General features: G+C 52.1%; 1 protein-coding gene across 1 annotated transcript in view; it reads right to left on the reverse strand.

The window, feature by feature from the left end:
• CDH4 (cadherin 4) overlaps positions 1-17,266 on the reverse strand; it is a 681,695-nt gene that overhangs the window by 190,941 nt on the left and 473,488 nt on the right. The window contains exon 3 of the mRNA XM_073005461.1: positions 6,932-7,158. Within this exon, the coding sequence (XP_072861562.1) occupies positions 6,932-7,158 (227 nt within the window). The remainder of the gene's footprint in view (positions 1-6,931; positions 7,159-17,266) is intronic.

Raw genomic sequence — 17,266 nt, forward strand, 5'->3', positions numbered from 1 at the left:
GGGGAAGCAATTCCTCTTGTTATGATATTTGGACAGGTTTGTGTAAGATTTGTTTTAATTTCTCCTGACAGCTTGGGTAGAATTTACTAGTGGAGCCAACAGGTGTGGACATTTCTTTGTGATAAGGATTTTAGTTTTAATTTTGTTTGTAACAGTAAAACAGTTCAGGTTTTTTTTTTCTTATGTTAGTTTGGTAAGGTGTATATTTCTATACTATTGTCCTTTTCATGTATATTTTTAAGTGTGTTGGTATAAATTGTATATAATATCCTCGAATGATCTTTCTGATGTCCACAAGATTAGTCACGATGTCATATTTTCATCCCTGATAAGGATTGTTGCAGTTTATACTTTTTCTTTTTACTCAGTCTGATCAGCCTCGTAGTTTAAAGGATGAACTTAGTTATTTCTATTGTTTTCTGTTTCATTGTTTTCTCCTCCTGTGTTAACAATTTATTTCTTTAGACTTTGGGTCTCATTTTCTATTATTTTTATAGTTTCTTGAGATGAATGCCTGGATTGTTGATTTTCTGCCTTTTTTTTTTCCTTTTTTTTTGAGGTAGGGTCTTGCTCTGTTGCCCAGGCTGGAGTGCAGTGGTGCAATATTGGCTCACTGCAACCTCTGCCCCCTGGATTCAAGCAATTCTCCTGCCTCAGCCTCCTGAGCAGCTGGGATTACAGGGATGCACCACCACGCTTGGCTAATTTTTGCATGTTTAGTAGAGACGAGGTTTCGCCATGTTGGCTGGGCTGGGCTCCAACTCCTGACCTCAGGTGATCCACCTGCCTTGGCCTCCCAAAGTGCTGGGATTACAGGCGTGAGCCACCATGCCCAGCCAATTTTCTGCCTTCTTTATCTTGTAATATATGTATTTAAGGCTAAGTATTTCCATCTGGGCATGACTTTAGCTACATCCCAGTAGTTTCATTACTCAGTTCAAAATATTCATTAATTTCCATGTGATTTTTTTTTTTTTCTGCCCAAGGGTTAATGAGAAGGCTTTTACTTAACTTCCAAATCTATGGGGATTTTCCAGTTATGTTCTTTGTTATTGATTTCTAGTCTACTTGCTCTGAGTTAAGAAAACAAACTATGTTTTGATTTTAAACCTTTGAAGTATGTTGAGAATTGCTTGAAGGCTATGAAGTATGTTGGGACTTGCTTGGTGAATATTTGTAAATGTTCTGTCTATACTTAAAAATCATGTGTATTTAGCAGTGGTTGGTTTCTGTGCTTTTATACATCTCTGTAAAGCCAGATCTGTTAATTGTGTGATTCTAATCTCTTTCCTTACTGGTATCTTCTGCTTGTTCTATTATTCCCTAAGAAATTTTGTTAAAATTGATCACTGATTGCATAGTTATTTCTCCTTTTATTTCTATCAATTTTGGCACAAATATTTTGAAGTCATATGAAGTGCACACAAATGTAGGATTCCTGTATCTTCTTGGTGAATTGTTTGTCATTATGAGGTGTTCCTCCTTGAACAGAATGCTTTGTCCTCAGATTCTTTTCATCTGATATTAACAGAGTCCACTAGCTTCCTTTTGATTGATACTTGCATGGTATTTATTTCTCTAAGATTTTACTGCTAACCTTTAGCTTTATACCTTTCAGATGTATCTTTTATAAGTTGCCTATAGTTGGATTTATCTTTATCCATCATTTTTTAACATTACAACAAATATATTTTCATTTGCTATAATTACAAATATATTTGCAAATCTGCCATCTTACTCAAAGAGAAAGGTATAGCCCATCTCTTCCATTTTCATTTCTCTTTTTTTGCATTTTTTGGCTTGATAATTTTTATTATTCTGTTTTTTCCATTTATTATGTCACTACTTATAGACTTTTATGACTCTTTCAGTGATTTTCTAAAGACTTTATAACAAGTGTCTTTGTTTTATTTAGGAGTAATATTAATTTGTTATTTCCATCATTTTTGAGAAAAATGCAAACAACTTCCATCTCTTTGATTCCATTTATCCCTTCTCAAAGTTTATGCAGTTTTGCTGTGAATTCGAGTTCTCTATTTACACCCATGAAACGTTACACTGCTGTGATTCATTTGTATTTTTCTGTGTACTTGGCCTTTTCCCAGCTCTTCATTCTTTCCTCCATTTCTGAGTGTTCACCTCAAATTGTTTTATTTTGTTTGAAGAACATCATTTGGGACAGATTCTTTCAGTTTCTCTTCATTCAACTTTAATTATTGAAAGACAGTTTTACCGGATGATAGAATTCTATTTTCTTTTAGCACTTTTAAGATATCATTCCTTGGGAGGCCAAGGCCGGCGAATCATGAGATCGAGAGATCAAGACCAGCCTGGCCAACGTGGTGAAACCTCATCTCTACTAAAAATACAAAAATTAGCCAGTCATGGCAGCACACGCCTGTGATCCCAGCTACTTGGGAGGCTGAGGCAGGAGAATCACTTAAACCTGGGAGGTGGAGGTTGCAGTGAGCTGAGATGGCACCACTGCACTGTAGCCTGGACGACACAGCGAGACTCCGTCTCAAAAAAAAAAAAAAAAAAAAAATCATTGCATTGTCTTCTAACCCCCCAACAACCCACTAGCTCCTGTTGAGAAGTCAGTCTCCTAGTCGTTGCTCCCTCAAAGGAGCTCTGCCTTTTCTGTCTGCTTTTGAGACTTCCTCTGTCTTCGGGTTGTAACTATTTTACTATAAAGCATCCAGGTACTGTTTCTTTAAATATTTCTCCTGCATGGAGTTCATAGGGCTTCTTGAATCCATGCCTAGACGAATGTTATCAGTTTTGGAATATTTTCTGCCACTATATTTTCAAATATTACTTCTGCTCCGTTTTCTCTCTCCCCCTCATATTGCAAATATGCACATTAGACCTTCTTACTACTTCTCTAGTATCTCTTACGCTTGCTTGTGTATTTTTCTTCTGTGTATCTCTTCATGCTTTACAGCATGAATGTTTTTGATATTTTTTGCTTCACTAATTCTTTCTTCAGCTATGTCAAATCTGCAGATATATCTATCCATTGAGCTCTTCGTTTTGTTTGGTTTAGTTTTCAGTTCCAAACTGTCCAATGATTAATAGTTCTGTTTTATACCTTCTAATTATCTCTCAAAGTCTTCTATTTAATTTGCTTAAAGATAGTAACTGTAGTTACTATAAAATCTGTCTGATCGTCCCATGCTCTGGAGCCTCTGTGGGTCCTTTCTTTGTTGTCTTTTTTTTTTTTTTTTTTAAAGACAGAGTCTCGCTCTGTCACCCAGGCTGGAGTGCAGTGGCTCACTCGGCTCCCTGCAAGTTCCTGCCTCCCGGGTTCACGCCATTCTCCTGCCTTAGCCTCCCGAGTAGCTGGGACTACAGGCGCCCGCCACCACACCCTGCTAATTTTATTTTATTTTTTGTATTTTTAGTAGAGACGGGGTTTCACTGTGTTAGCCAGGATGGTGTCAATCTCCTGACCTCATGATCCGCCCACCTCGGCCTTCTAAAGTGCTGGGATTACAGGCGTGAGCCACCACGCCCGGCCCCTGTGGGTCCTTTCTTTTCTGCTACTTCTTTCCACTGTTCTTTCTACATCTTGTCCCTCCTCATGTGCCCAGTCATGAGGCTGAGTGCTGGACATTGAATATGAAAGGAGATGGGCACAGCTCAAGGCCTGGGTGACAGTGCTGGACGTTGAATATGAAAGGAGATGGGCACAGCTCAAGGCCTGGGTGACAGTGCTGGACGTTGAATATGCAAGGAGATGGACACAGCTCAAGGCCTGGGTGACAGTGCTGGACGTTGAATATGAAAGGAGATGGACACAGCTCAAGGCCTGGGTGACAGTTCACACTGGGGAAGATCAAGTTGCTTCTGGCAGGCGGCCAGGACACCAGCAATCCGGTGTCACCTTGATCATCGATAGAGACTGGCATCACGCTCTGTAAGGGCGCATCAACCAGGTGACCCAGCGTCCCACAGGGGCCCCCACGCCCTGCCTGCCTCCTCCTGCCCCCACGCCGCCCGGCGAGGCCCAGCAGCTGTGATAAGCACAGGACCGTGAAGTCTGGAACCAGGCAATGACAGCCATATGCACTGCTATTTTCCACCCCCGACCTCCATAACCTCATGAAATATCAACACCCTTTGGCTGGGACGTGGGTAGCATTACTCTCCCATTCTCCAGAGCAGCTCACCTCAAAGTTGTGTGAATTCTCCCAACACACCCAGCCAGTAAGTCGCAGAAGCCTTGCCGTGGACCCACACCCCGGGCGGCTGCTCTTACACCATGCCGGGCTCTGCCACACCTGCAAAGTCCTTTTCCATTCCTTCCCCACACATCGCTCTCCCATGCAGCACAGAGCTGTGGTCACATGCTCAGCACCCTCATCTGTGATGTGACAGCACCCACTCCCAGGCGTGTGGAGAGGGTTAGACGAGCTAACACCACTTGGGGCAAGGTCTGAGTGGGTCCTAGAAAGTCAGGAGAGGAACCATTGGCAACACAAGTGCTGGAGGACCGGGTCTCCTGGGCTGCGGAGACTGCCCACTGTGCCCTGCAACAGCCATGTCTCAGGGACTCAGGGCTGCACCCCACAGTGACCCCATGGCCCTCATGGGACAGGGTCCCCAGGCTGCCTAAGGGCCTGCCTTGTTCACCAGGGCGTGGCTTGTAATAATGACTCAGGAAAGAACAAAAACGACATACGCCAGACTCACAGGTGGGCCTCACGATTCACTATTTGGGGGCCACTGCCGTTAAAGGCCCGCTCTGCTGCCTGATTTAACACCTGGCTCCCCGGGTGTGCTGAGCCTGGGATGTGAATTCAGTGCCCCCTGCTCCGCCGGATGGGTGCTTCCTGCGCCAGCCTGGCATGGGTCGAGGAGCAATTCCTACAGGGACTGTCTAGCAGCAACCACAGCTAGACCTGCCCCTTCCTCAGAGGATCAGGGGATTAAATCTGAAATCGCTTCATTAACATGCCCAAGAAAAGGTGCCATTATATTTTCAATCAGAGCCTTTACTGGAGGCTTTCGACAGGCTCTCAGGGGCTTTGCTCTCGGCTCACAAGGTACCAAGTTTCTGCATCACAATCGGAGACTTGGGGACAGCTTGGAAGTCACAGGCGTGATGGGGATGCAAGTCCCTGCCTGTCAGTGTCCCAGTACAGCTCCTGGAGGGAAGGGGCCCCCATGGCACAGGGTCCCCAGGATGTCCAAGGGCCTGCCTTGCTCACTGGGCGTGGCTTGTAATAATCACTTAGGAAAGAACAAAAATGACATACACCATTCTAGACTCTTCAGGACTCACAGGTGGGGCTCATGATTTGGGGGCCACTGCCATTAGAGGCGCACTCTGCTGCCTGGTTTAACACACTCAGGAGGATGCTCAAGACCTCCTTCCCCCTGGGGTCAGCTCATCACGCGGTGAAGACTGTCCACCCAAGTCACACTTTGTCTTTTCTAACCTAAACCACCTCCACGTCCATCTAAGAAACAAGTCAGAAGAAGACACAGGTCCCTCTCTTCCCAAAGTGGGTTCCTTGGCACACCTGTCTTGCAAGCTTTCCATGGAGAAGCGTTCCTTGGTCAGACAGTTTGGGGAAACTTGCAGACCGTGTCCCACTCAGAGGCTTACACAGCACATGAGGCCTGAGGTTCTGGGAAACCCACGGAAAGGAATCTGCTTGCCTCTGCTTAATGCTTTACTTCCCAAGGTCCCTTTTCCGAGGGAGTGCCCATGATTGCTAGCGGCCGCTGCCTTGCATGGTGATTTCCTTTGCTCACCATACCTCAAACGACCCCACAGAGGCCTCATGTTACCTGGGGCGGGGGATCTGGAGGGGTTGGCACATGTTCTCTCCACCACTGTGGCCCCCCAGGCAGGCAGCTGCCACAGCTGGACCTGAACGAAGGCTGGCCTTCCTTAGCACCCTCCCACAGCCCTCCTGGTTGCAGCTTCTTCAGCAGCCTCCACACCTTAAGGCTGGCGTAGTGGCTGCAACCAATGCCAGGACACTCAAGGTGGACGGGACCTGGCTACTTCCCCATAAGGCACAGGGAACCTAACAGCTAGGAACTGGGGGATGAACACACGTTGTTCAGGAGCCTGGTGCTGGATTGCTGGAATAGGTGGGGATGAAAGGGAGCTCTCAGGACAGGGGATAGTGAAGGCGCCCTCCCTGTCACCCAGATGAGCCAGGCAGCGGGTTAGAAGGAGGGAGAGTCAGAGGGCAGCTGGGATGCTGAATAGCAGACATTTTATGTCTGTGTGAAGCTGTCTCTCTCTCTCTCTCTCCCCCGCCTCCCTCCGTCTCCCTCTCCCTTCTTCTCTTTCCTCGCTCTCCCAGCCATCTCTCTCCCTCCTTCTTTCTCTCCCTTTCTTCCTCTCCTTTCCTGTCTCTTTCTGCCTCTCTTCTCTTTCTCCCCCTCCCTCTCTCTCCCTCTCCTACCTCTCCTTTCCTGTCTCCCTTCACCTGTCTTCCTCTCTCTTCGTCTCTCTCTCCATCCCTTCCCCACTCTCTGGTTGGCTCCTTTCCAACCACATGATCTCTGCCTCGCTTCTCGTCCCTCCAGGCTTCAGAACGCCCTGGGCCTGGTGGGCTACAAACTTCGGGAGGCAGGAGAGATTTCAGAATATGCAGTGCCCAGTTTGAAATGAAAATGTGGGGCCCCTTGTTCAAAAACATATGAAGAGCATCAAGACGTGGCATAGTGTCTGAACCTGAGTGTGGGGCCTGTGCACCTGCCCAGGGGACCTTCCTGCAACGATGGCCGTGTCTCAGGTCAGTGAAGAGGGCAGGGGTGCTCGGCTGGCAATGACCTGAGCGGCACAGTCCGAGGAGGAGGTGACTGTCTGTCCTGAGGGAGCCCGGGCAGAGGCTCTCTGCCCGGGGCCTGCAGGAGGAACTAAGACATCTAAAGTCCAGTGCAGACCTGGGCAGTCACACCTTACCTTGTGTCCAGAGTGCAGGGACGAGGTCTGGGCCACCAGCAGCCGTACCACGGCGTCCCATCTCTCTGCTGTCTGGCTGTCCCACGCGGTCACCGTGAATGCCACCTGCTCGGAGGGGACCTGCAGCTCCCGGGTGGCGAAGACCGTCCCGTCGGCCCCGACTTTGAAGTCCACGCTGTTGGTCTCGTATTGCGTCCCCTTGGTCCCCACACAGCTGCTGAACTTGACTGCAAGAGGAGAGGGAGACAGTCAGGATCGGCCTGGCCAGCAGAAGGTTGGTAACAATGGCAGCAACCATGCAGGATGCCCTCCAGGCCCCCCGTGGGCATCAGGGGCATGAGGTCTGCACTGATTTCTCCACCTCCTGAGAGGGTGGTGTGTTTTATCTCAACCCCTAGAGAATTAGCCAGAGGCCTTTAAAAAAGGAGGGAAAAAACAAAGCAACGCCGAGCTTCCGTTCTATCTACAACACAGCTGCACTCCCTTCCACAAATGCATCTCTCCCTCGCCTCTATTACCTCCGAATTCAGCCGGAGTCTGTGAGCAGCACAGTGGGTACCCTCCACCCCAAAAATACGCCCTCGGTTCCCCCCACTCTTGCCTATGCAAATCTTTTTCCTGCCAGGGGAGACTGTGAAGCCCCTAATGGACCTGTTTTTCCACCCCAAGAAGGAGCAAGAGAGAGCTGGCATCTGGGGACCATTCCCCCACGGCAGGTGGATTCCGGCAGCAGAACTGGGCTCTGCTGTGTTTCTGGTCCTTTTTATTACTAAGCCAGAACGGATGCCTGCAAACTGCCTTGGGGTGGGCTGGGCAGATGCAGCCAGGGCAGACCCTAGCCCCACCAAGTGCTTTCTTGGTGAATTGGAAACCGAGTTGAAGGCAGACAGTCTCTTGATACTGCTGGGTGCTGCACATTGCTTCACTTCCAAAACATTACTAGGCACCAGGATGCCAACCTCCCTTCACGGCTCCAGCACCATGGCCATCTCTAATTCTGCTGCAGAAAAAGACACCTCCAGAGGCGCAGATTCATCCGGACACATTAGTGCATTTTTTAGACGTGTGCTTTTGCAACTGTCACCTACAGCCATGGTAAATTATGACGCGCCCACAGCCCATGTCACATTCTGCTGATAAAAGCCACGGATAAAGTTACCTAGTATTTATAAAAATATGGGTATCTAAGCAATTATGGTGGGAGGATTGGTTTTTCAAGCAATTTTGCTGTCACAGCTTACATGATTTAATTACTATTTATTCGAGAAACCAAAAAAAAAAGCGACTCACTGTTACATTAGATAAAGTGTTTTCCCCTCGCGTTCACCTTTTACTGTTGCCTGCCTTGAAAGAATAAATAACGTGTCTGTTCCCTCGTCTCAAATAGTTCACTTTAGGTATCTTCCCAGCCAATGGCACCTCCCACTTGTGCGTTTCATGTGAAAATGTTTTTAAACGTGATGACACCAGGCATTTCCACCCTGTCCGGTTCCACAGAACAATGAAACTTCCAGACTCCAGGGCTCCCCGCTCAGTGGCTCCTCTGATGGATGGCGGCAACCCAGGCAAGGGTCCGCTGTGGCTCTCCGGACCTACTCCCCCTCTAAGGACGGAATCATTACATTTTGTTTTTCAAGTGACAGGAAAATTCCAAACTGCTTTTATAGTTCTGTTTGCCCGATGGTAAACAAGTTAAAATCAGCAACAACTTAGTGGATCAATCATTGCTGACATCGATTGTCACTGACAAAGATAAAAATGACAGCTCTGTGATTGCTGAGAGATGGGCACAAATACACAAATAAGCCCCTTTGTTCTCTAAAAGCAAATTCCTAATAAAACTAATGCAATTTGACAGCAGCAGGAGGGTTTGTGTTGTCTTCAGGATTAAACAGTGTTGTAGTTAAAAAACAGTACAGACACACAGCTTTGGCACCACCTTAGGCAAGCGTTGAAGCTGCTTTGAGAATGAATGGGCCACTACCGTCTAAACTGCCAGGCAGGAAACAGCGGGGGCGTCGGCCACGTGAACCAAGGACTTCGCAAGTGAAAGGTGTTGCCTGCGGGAATGACCCTGGATGAAACTACGACAGGGCCCTCAAAGGCAGCTCCGTGGGTGGCTTGGGGGAGTGATACCCAGGGGACCACACCAGGGCCCCTGCACACCGGCTTCCTAGATTTTTGTTGTTGTTGTTGTTGTTTGAGCTGGAGTCTTGCTCTGTTGCCCAGGCTGGAGTGCAGTGGTGCCATCTTGGCTCATTGCAACCTCCGCCTCCCAGGTTCAAGTGATTCTCCTGCCTCAGCCTCCCGAGTAGCTGGTACTACAGGCACGCACCACCATGCCTGGCTGATTCTTGTACGTTTAGTAGAGGCAGCGTTTCACCATGTTGGCCAGGCTGGTCTCGACCTCCTGACCTCAGGTGATCTGCCCGCCTCGGCCTCCCAAAGTTCTGGGATTACAGGCATGAGCCCCTGCACCCGGCCACTTCCTAGATCTTTATGCCTTTTCTGTCTGTGTCTGACATGGCCCCGTCCAATCACAAGAAAGCTCCAGGCCTTTGTGACAAGATGCAGTCCCAACATCCCGTTTTGGTCTAACCATAACTTGGGTGTTCTGCTCAAAACACTACACGTCTGTGTCTGAACACTCGGCCCACTAGCGTTTGCGATTCTGAGTCCTCATCCCAGAGAAGCAGGAGGAAAACTGGAGTTGTCGCTGGCAGAGAAGGAAGCAGCCCAGGGCACGAAGTGTCAGGACATGGTTACGCAAATGGTGCTGGCCCACACCCTCCTGGAGAGAGGCTGGGAAGATGGGGGGTCATTCAGAGACCCCAGTGTTGGGGGGACCTGCATTCCAGGAGAAGAAAGGAACTTCAGAACCTTCAGTACCTGCTCCTGTGCCCCACCAGGCCGTGGCCTCTTTCATAAGGAAAGAGCAATAAGGCAGGTCTTTGGCGACGCCAGAGGCATTCATAGAACATTAGCACTGAGTGTATGAACACTCCCTTTGGAAACTCTGAAATGTGGGTACCTGTGAACACCACTCAGAATGTTACTAACACTTTGCCATGCTATGGAAACGGCAAGTGAGTGTGCAGGGCAGCTCCAAGGGAGAGATGTCTGAGGTCTTGGGATGGGGACTCCTCCCTGTATCCTGTTTGTCTTTCCTTGAGAATTGCCTAAATAGGTTTTCCCTCTTCACTTTGGCTACTGGGAAGCTCAGAGGCAGTACCGTAGCCAGCTTTTCTAACAATGCTGAGACATTTACTAACCTCAACACATTCCATTCTATTTTTCACCTTTGTTTCCTCTTTAACCTGCTTCCTTCCTCTTGCTTCCTTTTTAATTTTTGGAGTCTTTGCCTCTCTCTGCAAGGTTAAATGCATTCCAGGAGGACAACAGAAAAGTGCACATGTACATGTGGGTGTCGGCATGCACCGAGTGTCCCCGTGTGCAGAGAGGATGCTTCTCACGGTGTTGCCTGGCACAGACTTATTTGGATTCTGCTTTGCCTCTCTATGAACGTGGTTGGAGTCTGAACCTGAGGCGTCGGCTGGAGAGGCCCCTGGCTACTTATAGAACTTTCTGTGGGTGCTTGGGGTCCTGTGCTGCCCTCGCCTCTGCAGCGGTCGGGAGTGGCCTGCTCTCTGCCTGAACCTTGGCTCTGGCCAGCACTGGGCAGTCTTTCCAGTTTCACCTTCTGAGCTGGGCCCGGGCTCCAAGCCTGCTGTCACTCAGCCTCCTCTAGGCAGGAACCTGGTGCCTCAGCCCCATCCAGGCCCCTCACTTTGGACTCTCCAGACTGGACACGGAGGTTGTGACTGGCGGTTTCCGGCAGAGCTGGCTCTGGCCCAGTGCTCAGGCCTGGCTGGGATGTTGGCTCCCATGGAAACCTGTAACCTGCCCCACCTCTCCCCTCACATCACCCATTTTTGTTTCATTCTCTGGCTTCGTAACTCGGATTCCTGTGTCCTCCCATATCCCCCCAAGACTGGTGAATGTGCAGCCCTGAGACCAGACAGCATCAGGCACCTGGTCAGGGTGAAGTAGGGGTGAAGCCTCCCCTGGCCGCTCGGCTCCCGTCAGGCTGAGGGCAGAAAGGGGGCTTCTGTCCTGTTTTGTGCTCAGCCCAGAATCCTCATGGGACCCCCCGCACTTCCCTCCCCGTGGGAAACAGCCCCTAGAGGAGACCGCGTCAGCAGCCACCCAGCGGGAAGGCGAGCAACCCAGCAGGAGCACCCCGAATGGAAGTTTAGTTTTTAGTTTTCTTATGTATTTTAGTTTTCTTACGTATTTGTTTTTGATCTCCTGATTTCTCTCTTAGTCTTCAGGAGAGAATTAAAATCCAATGGATTCCCAGAAAAGATGTACCAGCAAAAACCTACAATGCCCTGAAAAGCCGCCACTGTGACCCAAATGCAGATCACACGTACTGTCCCAGTCCCTGCAGCCTCCATGCAGCGGGTGCGCTGCCAGGCATGGGAATGCAGCACCGCGAGTGGCACTGGCCCATTTTGCAGATGAGGAAGCTGAGGCTCAGGGACGTTTCATGCCTTCGTCAAGGTGGTGGGAGGAGGAGCGAGATTGCCGTGAAGGTGGTGGGAGGAGGAGTGGTATTGCTGTGAAGCTGGTGGGAGGAGGAACAGGGTTTGCCACCCGACTTCAGGGATCTGTCACCCTGGCCCAGCAGGGTTGGTTCTTCCCGAGGCTGGGAGGATGCCAAGCCTGGTGGGGGATGGGGGTGGTGGTGTGGTGTGGGGAGCTTCTGACTTGCACATTCTGAGGGAACATTTTGCAGCTGATGTGTGAACTGGACCCCAGGCGGTGCCTCTGAGGAATCCCCAAGGTTATGGCCCCTCAGGTCCCACTGGGGTGTTGGCTCCCACTTCTGCCTCAGGATGCAGGGTTTCTGCAGGGAAGCCACAGACCAGCCTGCTGCCTTGGGCCCTAGGGACGCTGCGGCCCCAGAAAGAATTGTGGGGGACAAAAGAGTTGTTTCTTGGGGGAGAAAACACCTGTGTGGAAATGCAGGTGCCACGGGAGGGAAATCCTCCTGGGGAGGAGGGCACCTGTTCCATCCTCGGCCAACATGGGACCGCCTGGCGCCTAGAACCCACAGCCGCTACCTGCCACGCACATGTCTCCGTGGTTAGATAATTGCTTCCATTAGTTTTAAACAAACTTGACAAGAGACAGAAGGGTCTGGAGAGAAATTAAATCTAACTGTTTAAAGATGCAGTCAGAGCCTCCCTTGCCTCTGTTCCCCTGGCAGTGGCTGCTGCAGGCCCCGAAGCCAGTGCTAGAGGTGGTACAGAGGATTGGGCCCTGGGGGCAGGCCTGGCACCGCCTGCCCCAAAGAGGTGGCCCTGGAGGGTGGGGAGGGGAACCGCTGCTGTCCTCACACCAGAGCCACAGGCATGGAACCTCAGGGTCCCAGCACCCTCTGCGTGCGCTGTGGGGCGGGTATGCATGTGCCCAGCAAGGAGGGTGGGCACCAGCAGCCCTGTGCACACCTACTCTGGTCTTGGGGTGCAAACCCCAACCACAGCCTCCTGTCTCTGTGACCTTGAGGAACGGTGGCCCCTCTCTGAGCACAGTCTTTGTTTCTGTGAAACGGGAGTGACGGCAGCAGCTCGGGGAGGGGGACAAAGGCAGCACATTGATCCCTTTGCTCAGTGCCTGGCACAGGGCACTGTGGGCGTCTGTTGCTGTCCTTATGCTGTGGCCCGCATGCCCTGTGACATCCTTCAGTGGCATGGACACAGCACCAGGGAGCAAGGCACTCAGCCAAGGTCACACAAGGTCAAAGTCGTCCATCCCACAAACACTTACTGAACACCAGGGCTGCCAGGAACTGCACAGGGTGAGGCCAGGGTGGTCAGTGGCCGGGTGATGACAGCATGGATGGCCGAGCTCTCCAGGCTGCAGTGGGGTCACACCAGGGCCCTAGTCAGGTTGGGGGTCCCAGAGGTGGGATGGGGAGCAGTGCAGGGTGTTTGTGGCCAGCCGACTCTTGGGATTCCGAGTCTGTGGGGATCCCGCTTTTGCCCTGCTGGGGGCTGGCTCCCCCCTTCACCCCAAGGTGTGGGGTCAGCAACTTCTGAGGTTCTGGGCAGCCTGGCCCCATATCACTGGCCTCCCGCTCTGGACAACATGGATTTAATTTTAAAACCCGTGTTTTCTTCTGAGAAGACACCAGAGAACAGAAGCTACGCCATCTTTCACCCTCCAGGGACCACTCTCTGCCACCCACTCTGAAATATGACCAAATGCTGGGCTGGGCTCAGCCCCTGGGGCTGGCATTCAGCGGGATCCACAAAGCCATCCAAGCAACATGAGGAGCAACGAATGCCGAGGCAAACCTCTGCCAGACACGCAGGAAGGGCGGCACACCAGAGAATCCAACAGCCTGGGACTCGTTCCAGGGCGGCTCTCCCTACCCCACTCCCTTCTCCCGGCAGCTGTAGAGCAAAGCACAGGCTGAGGGTGGTCTGGGCTCCCCTTCCCCTCCCTTTCCCCTTTCCGGGCTGGGATGTGGCTGGCCCCCGCCTGTCACCCACGTCTTCGTGCAGGGTGAATGTGGGCCTTAGTCTCCCTCTATCGCCCTGGTCTTGGTTGTGTTGTGGATGGAGTTTCTGTGGACCTCCCCACTGGGTGACCTCACGACGGCTCCACCTCCCAGAACTCATGCCAATCCCACCCTGCTAAGAAGGGACCCCCGCCTGTCGTGAATGCGCCTCTGGACATGCACAGTTGAAGAACGGCAGCTTGCTCCACTCTCTCTCTGTCTTTCTCTGTCTCCCTCCTTCCTCCCTCCCTCCCCCCCACTTCATCCTTTCGCATGACTTATCACTGATGCCACCAGTCAGCAGACACCAGACGCAGGGACTGCCAGTGGGGCTGAGAGTGTGGGGCAGGGCAGACATTAACCAAGTCATCACATCAGACGTGCGGCACTCTACAAGGAAGACACAGGCTCTGTGAGAGCCTGACCCACGCTGGGTGGATAGGTGGGGAGGGCTTCCTTGATACCAGGACCCTTCTGTGGACATCTGGGGAATGAGGTTCCAGGGAAGGCTCGGGTGGGGAACACATTCCTGGTAGTGCAGATGGGACTTGCAAAGGTCCTGGGGCAGAGGAAGGGAGGAATTCCAGGACCTGAGAGCTGGTGTGACCACAGCAGGGGCAGCTGGGGTGACAAGAATGAACACGGCGTGGTGGCAGGAAGACCCTCGGCCAGCAAGATGACCTACACCTTCGGGGTGGGGACTGGCCCGGGAGATGTTGCGTGGAGGCTGCTGACCTGGTGACTGCAAGGAGGCTCAGAGTTCTGCACAGGAGCGGGGGGCACCCTGAGTTCCCAGGAGGTCCCGCAGTCTCTGGGACTGAGGGGGTGCCCTGAGTGGAAGCCACACCCAGACACCCCCTTTCGGCCCCAATGTTAAGAGAGCCACAGCCTTTCCTAGCCTTGCAAACAACACGGGGAGCTGAGTTAGGAGGCTGTTGCAGTGGCTTCAGAAGCCCATCCTCAACATTTGGCTGCAAAGAGGATCACAGCCCCTGGAGTAGATGGCTGTGGGCCCCGCTTCATGCACACGCTCTCAGACATGTCTGCTGGGGACAGAGAAATTCAAGAGCCAGGAAAAGAAGGAGAAAAGAAAGAAGAAAGAGGTGAGGAATGTCAGAGGGAAGTAGATTCCTTCATTCCTGCAGCAAAGACCCATTAGCCACGGAGGCTGTGGGGAGGCCCCAACCCTGGACACCATCATCAGGGAGCACAGGGTCCGGCCATCGTCAGGGAGTATGGGGCCCAGCCATCGTCAGGGAGCATGGGGTCCAGCCATTGTCAGGGAGCACGGGGTCCAGCCATCGTCAGGGAGTATGGGGTCCAGCCATTGTCAGGGAGCATGGGGTCCAGCCATTGTCAGGGAGCACGGGGTTCAGCCATCGTCAGGAAGCACGGGGTCCAGCGGAGGGGGCAGATGGGGCCTCAGTCCCCTGAGTGGCCCTGAAGGTGCTGGCCCAGAGGCAGAACATCAGGGTCCCTGTGGTCCCCCAGGTTTCCTGTGCTTGGTCCCTGAGTCCCTGGGAGCCCCTTGGGGGTCTGCACTGGGCTGGGCTGTGGTCCCCGCAGGCACCTTCCTCTACCCACCACAGGTTCTGCCCATCAGGGGGGTGCAAGAAACAGAGGAGGGTAGGAGAGTGAGCACTAATGGGGACCAGGTTTCCCTTGGGGTGACGGTGGCCCAGCATTATGAATGTGCTCGATGCCACTGAATTGTATGCCTGAAAATGGGGACATTTACGTTATGTGAATTTTACTTCAATTTTAAAAAAGCAGCTTCCAGGGTCCCTAATTCCAGCGGCTGAGGAAACAGAAGTCCTCCTGAGCTCTGTGCTGATGGGACCCCACCTGCACCTTGAGTCTCACACATTTCCCTGGAGTGGATCCCGAGTGCCGGCCACAATTCCCTCTCCCTACAGAGATCCCCAGATCAGTCCAGGACAGGGTCCCTCCTCCATGACTCCTCTCTCTTTCTGGCCCCTCTGTCATTTTTCCTGTCCCTGGGGAAGACGATGGTTCTCACTGGAGTGAACTGAGACAGAACCACCGATGTCGAGGGGGAGGGGCCGCAGAGCAACAGCCCTCCCCAGAGGACCGGGTACACCCAACACCAGGCACCTGCCCAAGGCCCTCTGAGGGCAGGGAGAGTCTCAGGAGGGGGGCTATCGTCTGCGCTGGGCCTCAGCCCTGGGGACTCAGGAGGGAGATTTGTAGGCTCTTGAATATCTGCCCAAGTTGTTATGTGTGCCTGTGCGCACTTTGTGTGCGCTGTGTCCATGTACTGGACGGGGATGGAGAAAACTGGTGGCACAGGGAGAAACTGCTGCAGCTTAGCTCAGCCTCAGGAGCTCCCCACAGCCCCAAGCCTGCAGCAAGCCACACCGGGAGGCGCCTCGGAAATGATCCACTCCAGTCCCTTGTTTGAGTGATACGGAAACTCAGCCTGCTGAAGGAAAACTACCTTTGGGATGAACTCTCATTATTCAAGCAGTTTCCCACACCCTTACTGAATCCCTGCACCTGCACCACACGGGGCCCAGAGTCACAACCAAGGCCACCCCTCCCCGTCTGGGCACTTCCAGAATCCGTGTAGCAGATGCCCCAATGCAAAGCATGTCACAAGCCCACCGCCCAGATACTTTTCTTAGAATTCTGTGTATTCACAAAGCTTGCAGCTGGTGCAAACCTCACATACAACAACTCCCCGTTCTGAGCCCGGGAAGTGTGCAGTGGGCCCTGCCCAGGCTTGGGCCAGTTCTGAACTCCGAGGATCACGTGGTTTGATATTCCCCATGTGTAGCAGTCATAATTAGACCCTCAGCCAAACAGCAGAGCCCGGCTTCTTTTGTTTTTCCAAGATGAAGGAAATAATTTTCTTAGCGTGCGACTTCACATCTCCCCCCAGCCCCCAGTCTCACGTGTGCACGGCAGTGACGGGTGCAGTGATGCAGATCAGAAGCCTCTGTGGAGACTCACCCACGGAGGAGCCAGCAGCTCCCCTCGTTAGGAGGCTTCCGGGTTAACCCTTTACCCCCATCACGTCTAATTGCTTCTCTGTGAACGGAGCCTGGAGACAGCCTGCCCTGGGAACAAGCCCTGAGTGACACCGCTCTGCTTCCTCTGCGGCAGGAGCCTGCTGACATTTACGGGGGCAGCAGCCTGTGTCTCCCCAAGACAGGCATGCCGGAGAATGGTGCTGCGGTTACAAAACACACCTTTTTATTATTTTTCTTGTTAGGTGAATTGAGAAAGATCAAATGAGCCAGAGGTGAGCTTGTAGCTGGGACTGTGCTGAGGAGAGGGTGAGTTTCAAACCCTCAGGTTCAACCAGCAGAGACTGCCAGCTTCCCTCCTTCCTTCCTTCCTTCCTTCCTTCCTTCCTTCCTTCCTTCCTTCCTTCCTTCCTTCCATCCATCCCTCCTTCCCTCCTTCCTTCCTTCCTCCCATCCATCCATCCATCCATCCATCCATCCATCCATCGCATACCGATTGCCTCCCTATGTACCGTCCTGGGTGCTGGGCAGTCAGCCTGCGTGGCATGTAGTGTGGTGGGGAGACCATGAGGCAGCCGGCCCATGAACAAAGTCACTGTGACAGGGACAGCCGGGGAGATGTGGGAGCAGAGGGCCTGTGGGGGGGAAGCATCCATCCCGAGGCCTCTGTGACCAGGGCAGCAGCCACAGAAAGTCGGAGCAAGTGTGCTCTGATGCAGGAACAGCACGTGTGAAGGCCCGGAGGTAAGAGAGCCAGTGGGAGTGGCAGCTGTGAGC

This window comes from Chlorocebus sabaeus, chromosome 2 (genome assembly GCF_047675955.1).
Source record: "Chlorocebus sabaeus isolate Y175 chromosome 2, mChlSab1.0.hap1, whole genome shotgun sequence".
Lineage (NCBI taxonomy): Eukaryota > Metazoa > Chordata > Mammalia > Primates > Cercopithecidae > Chlorocebus > Chlorocebus sabaeus.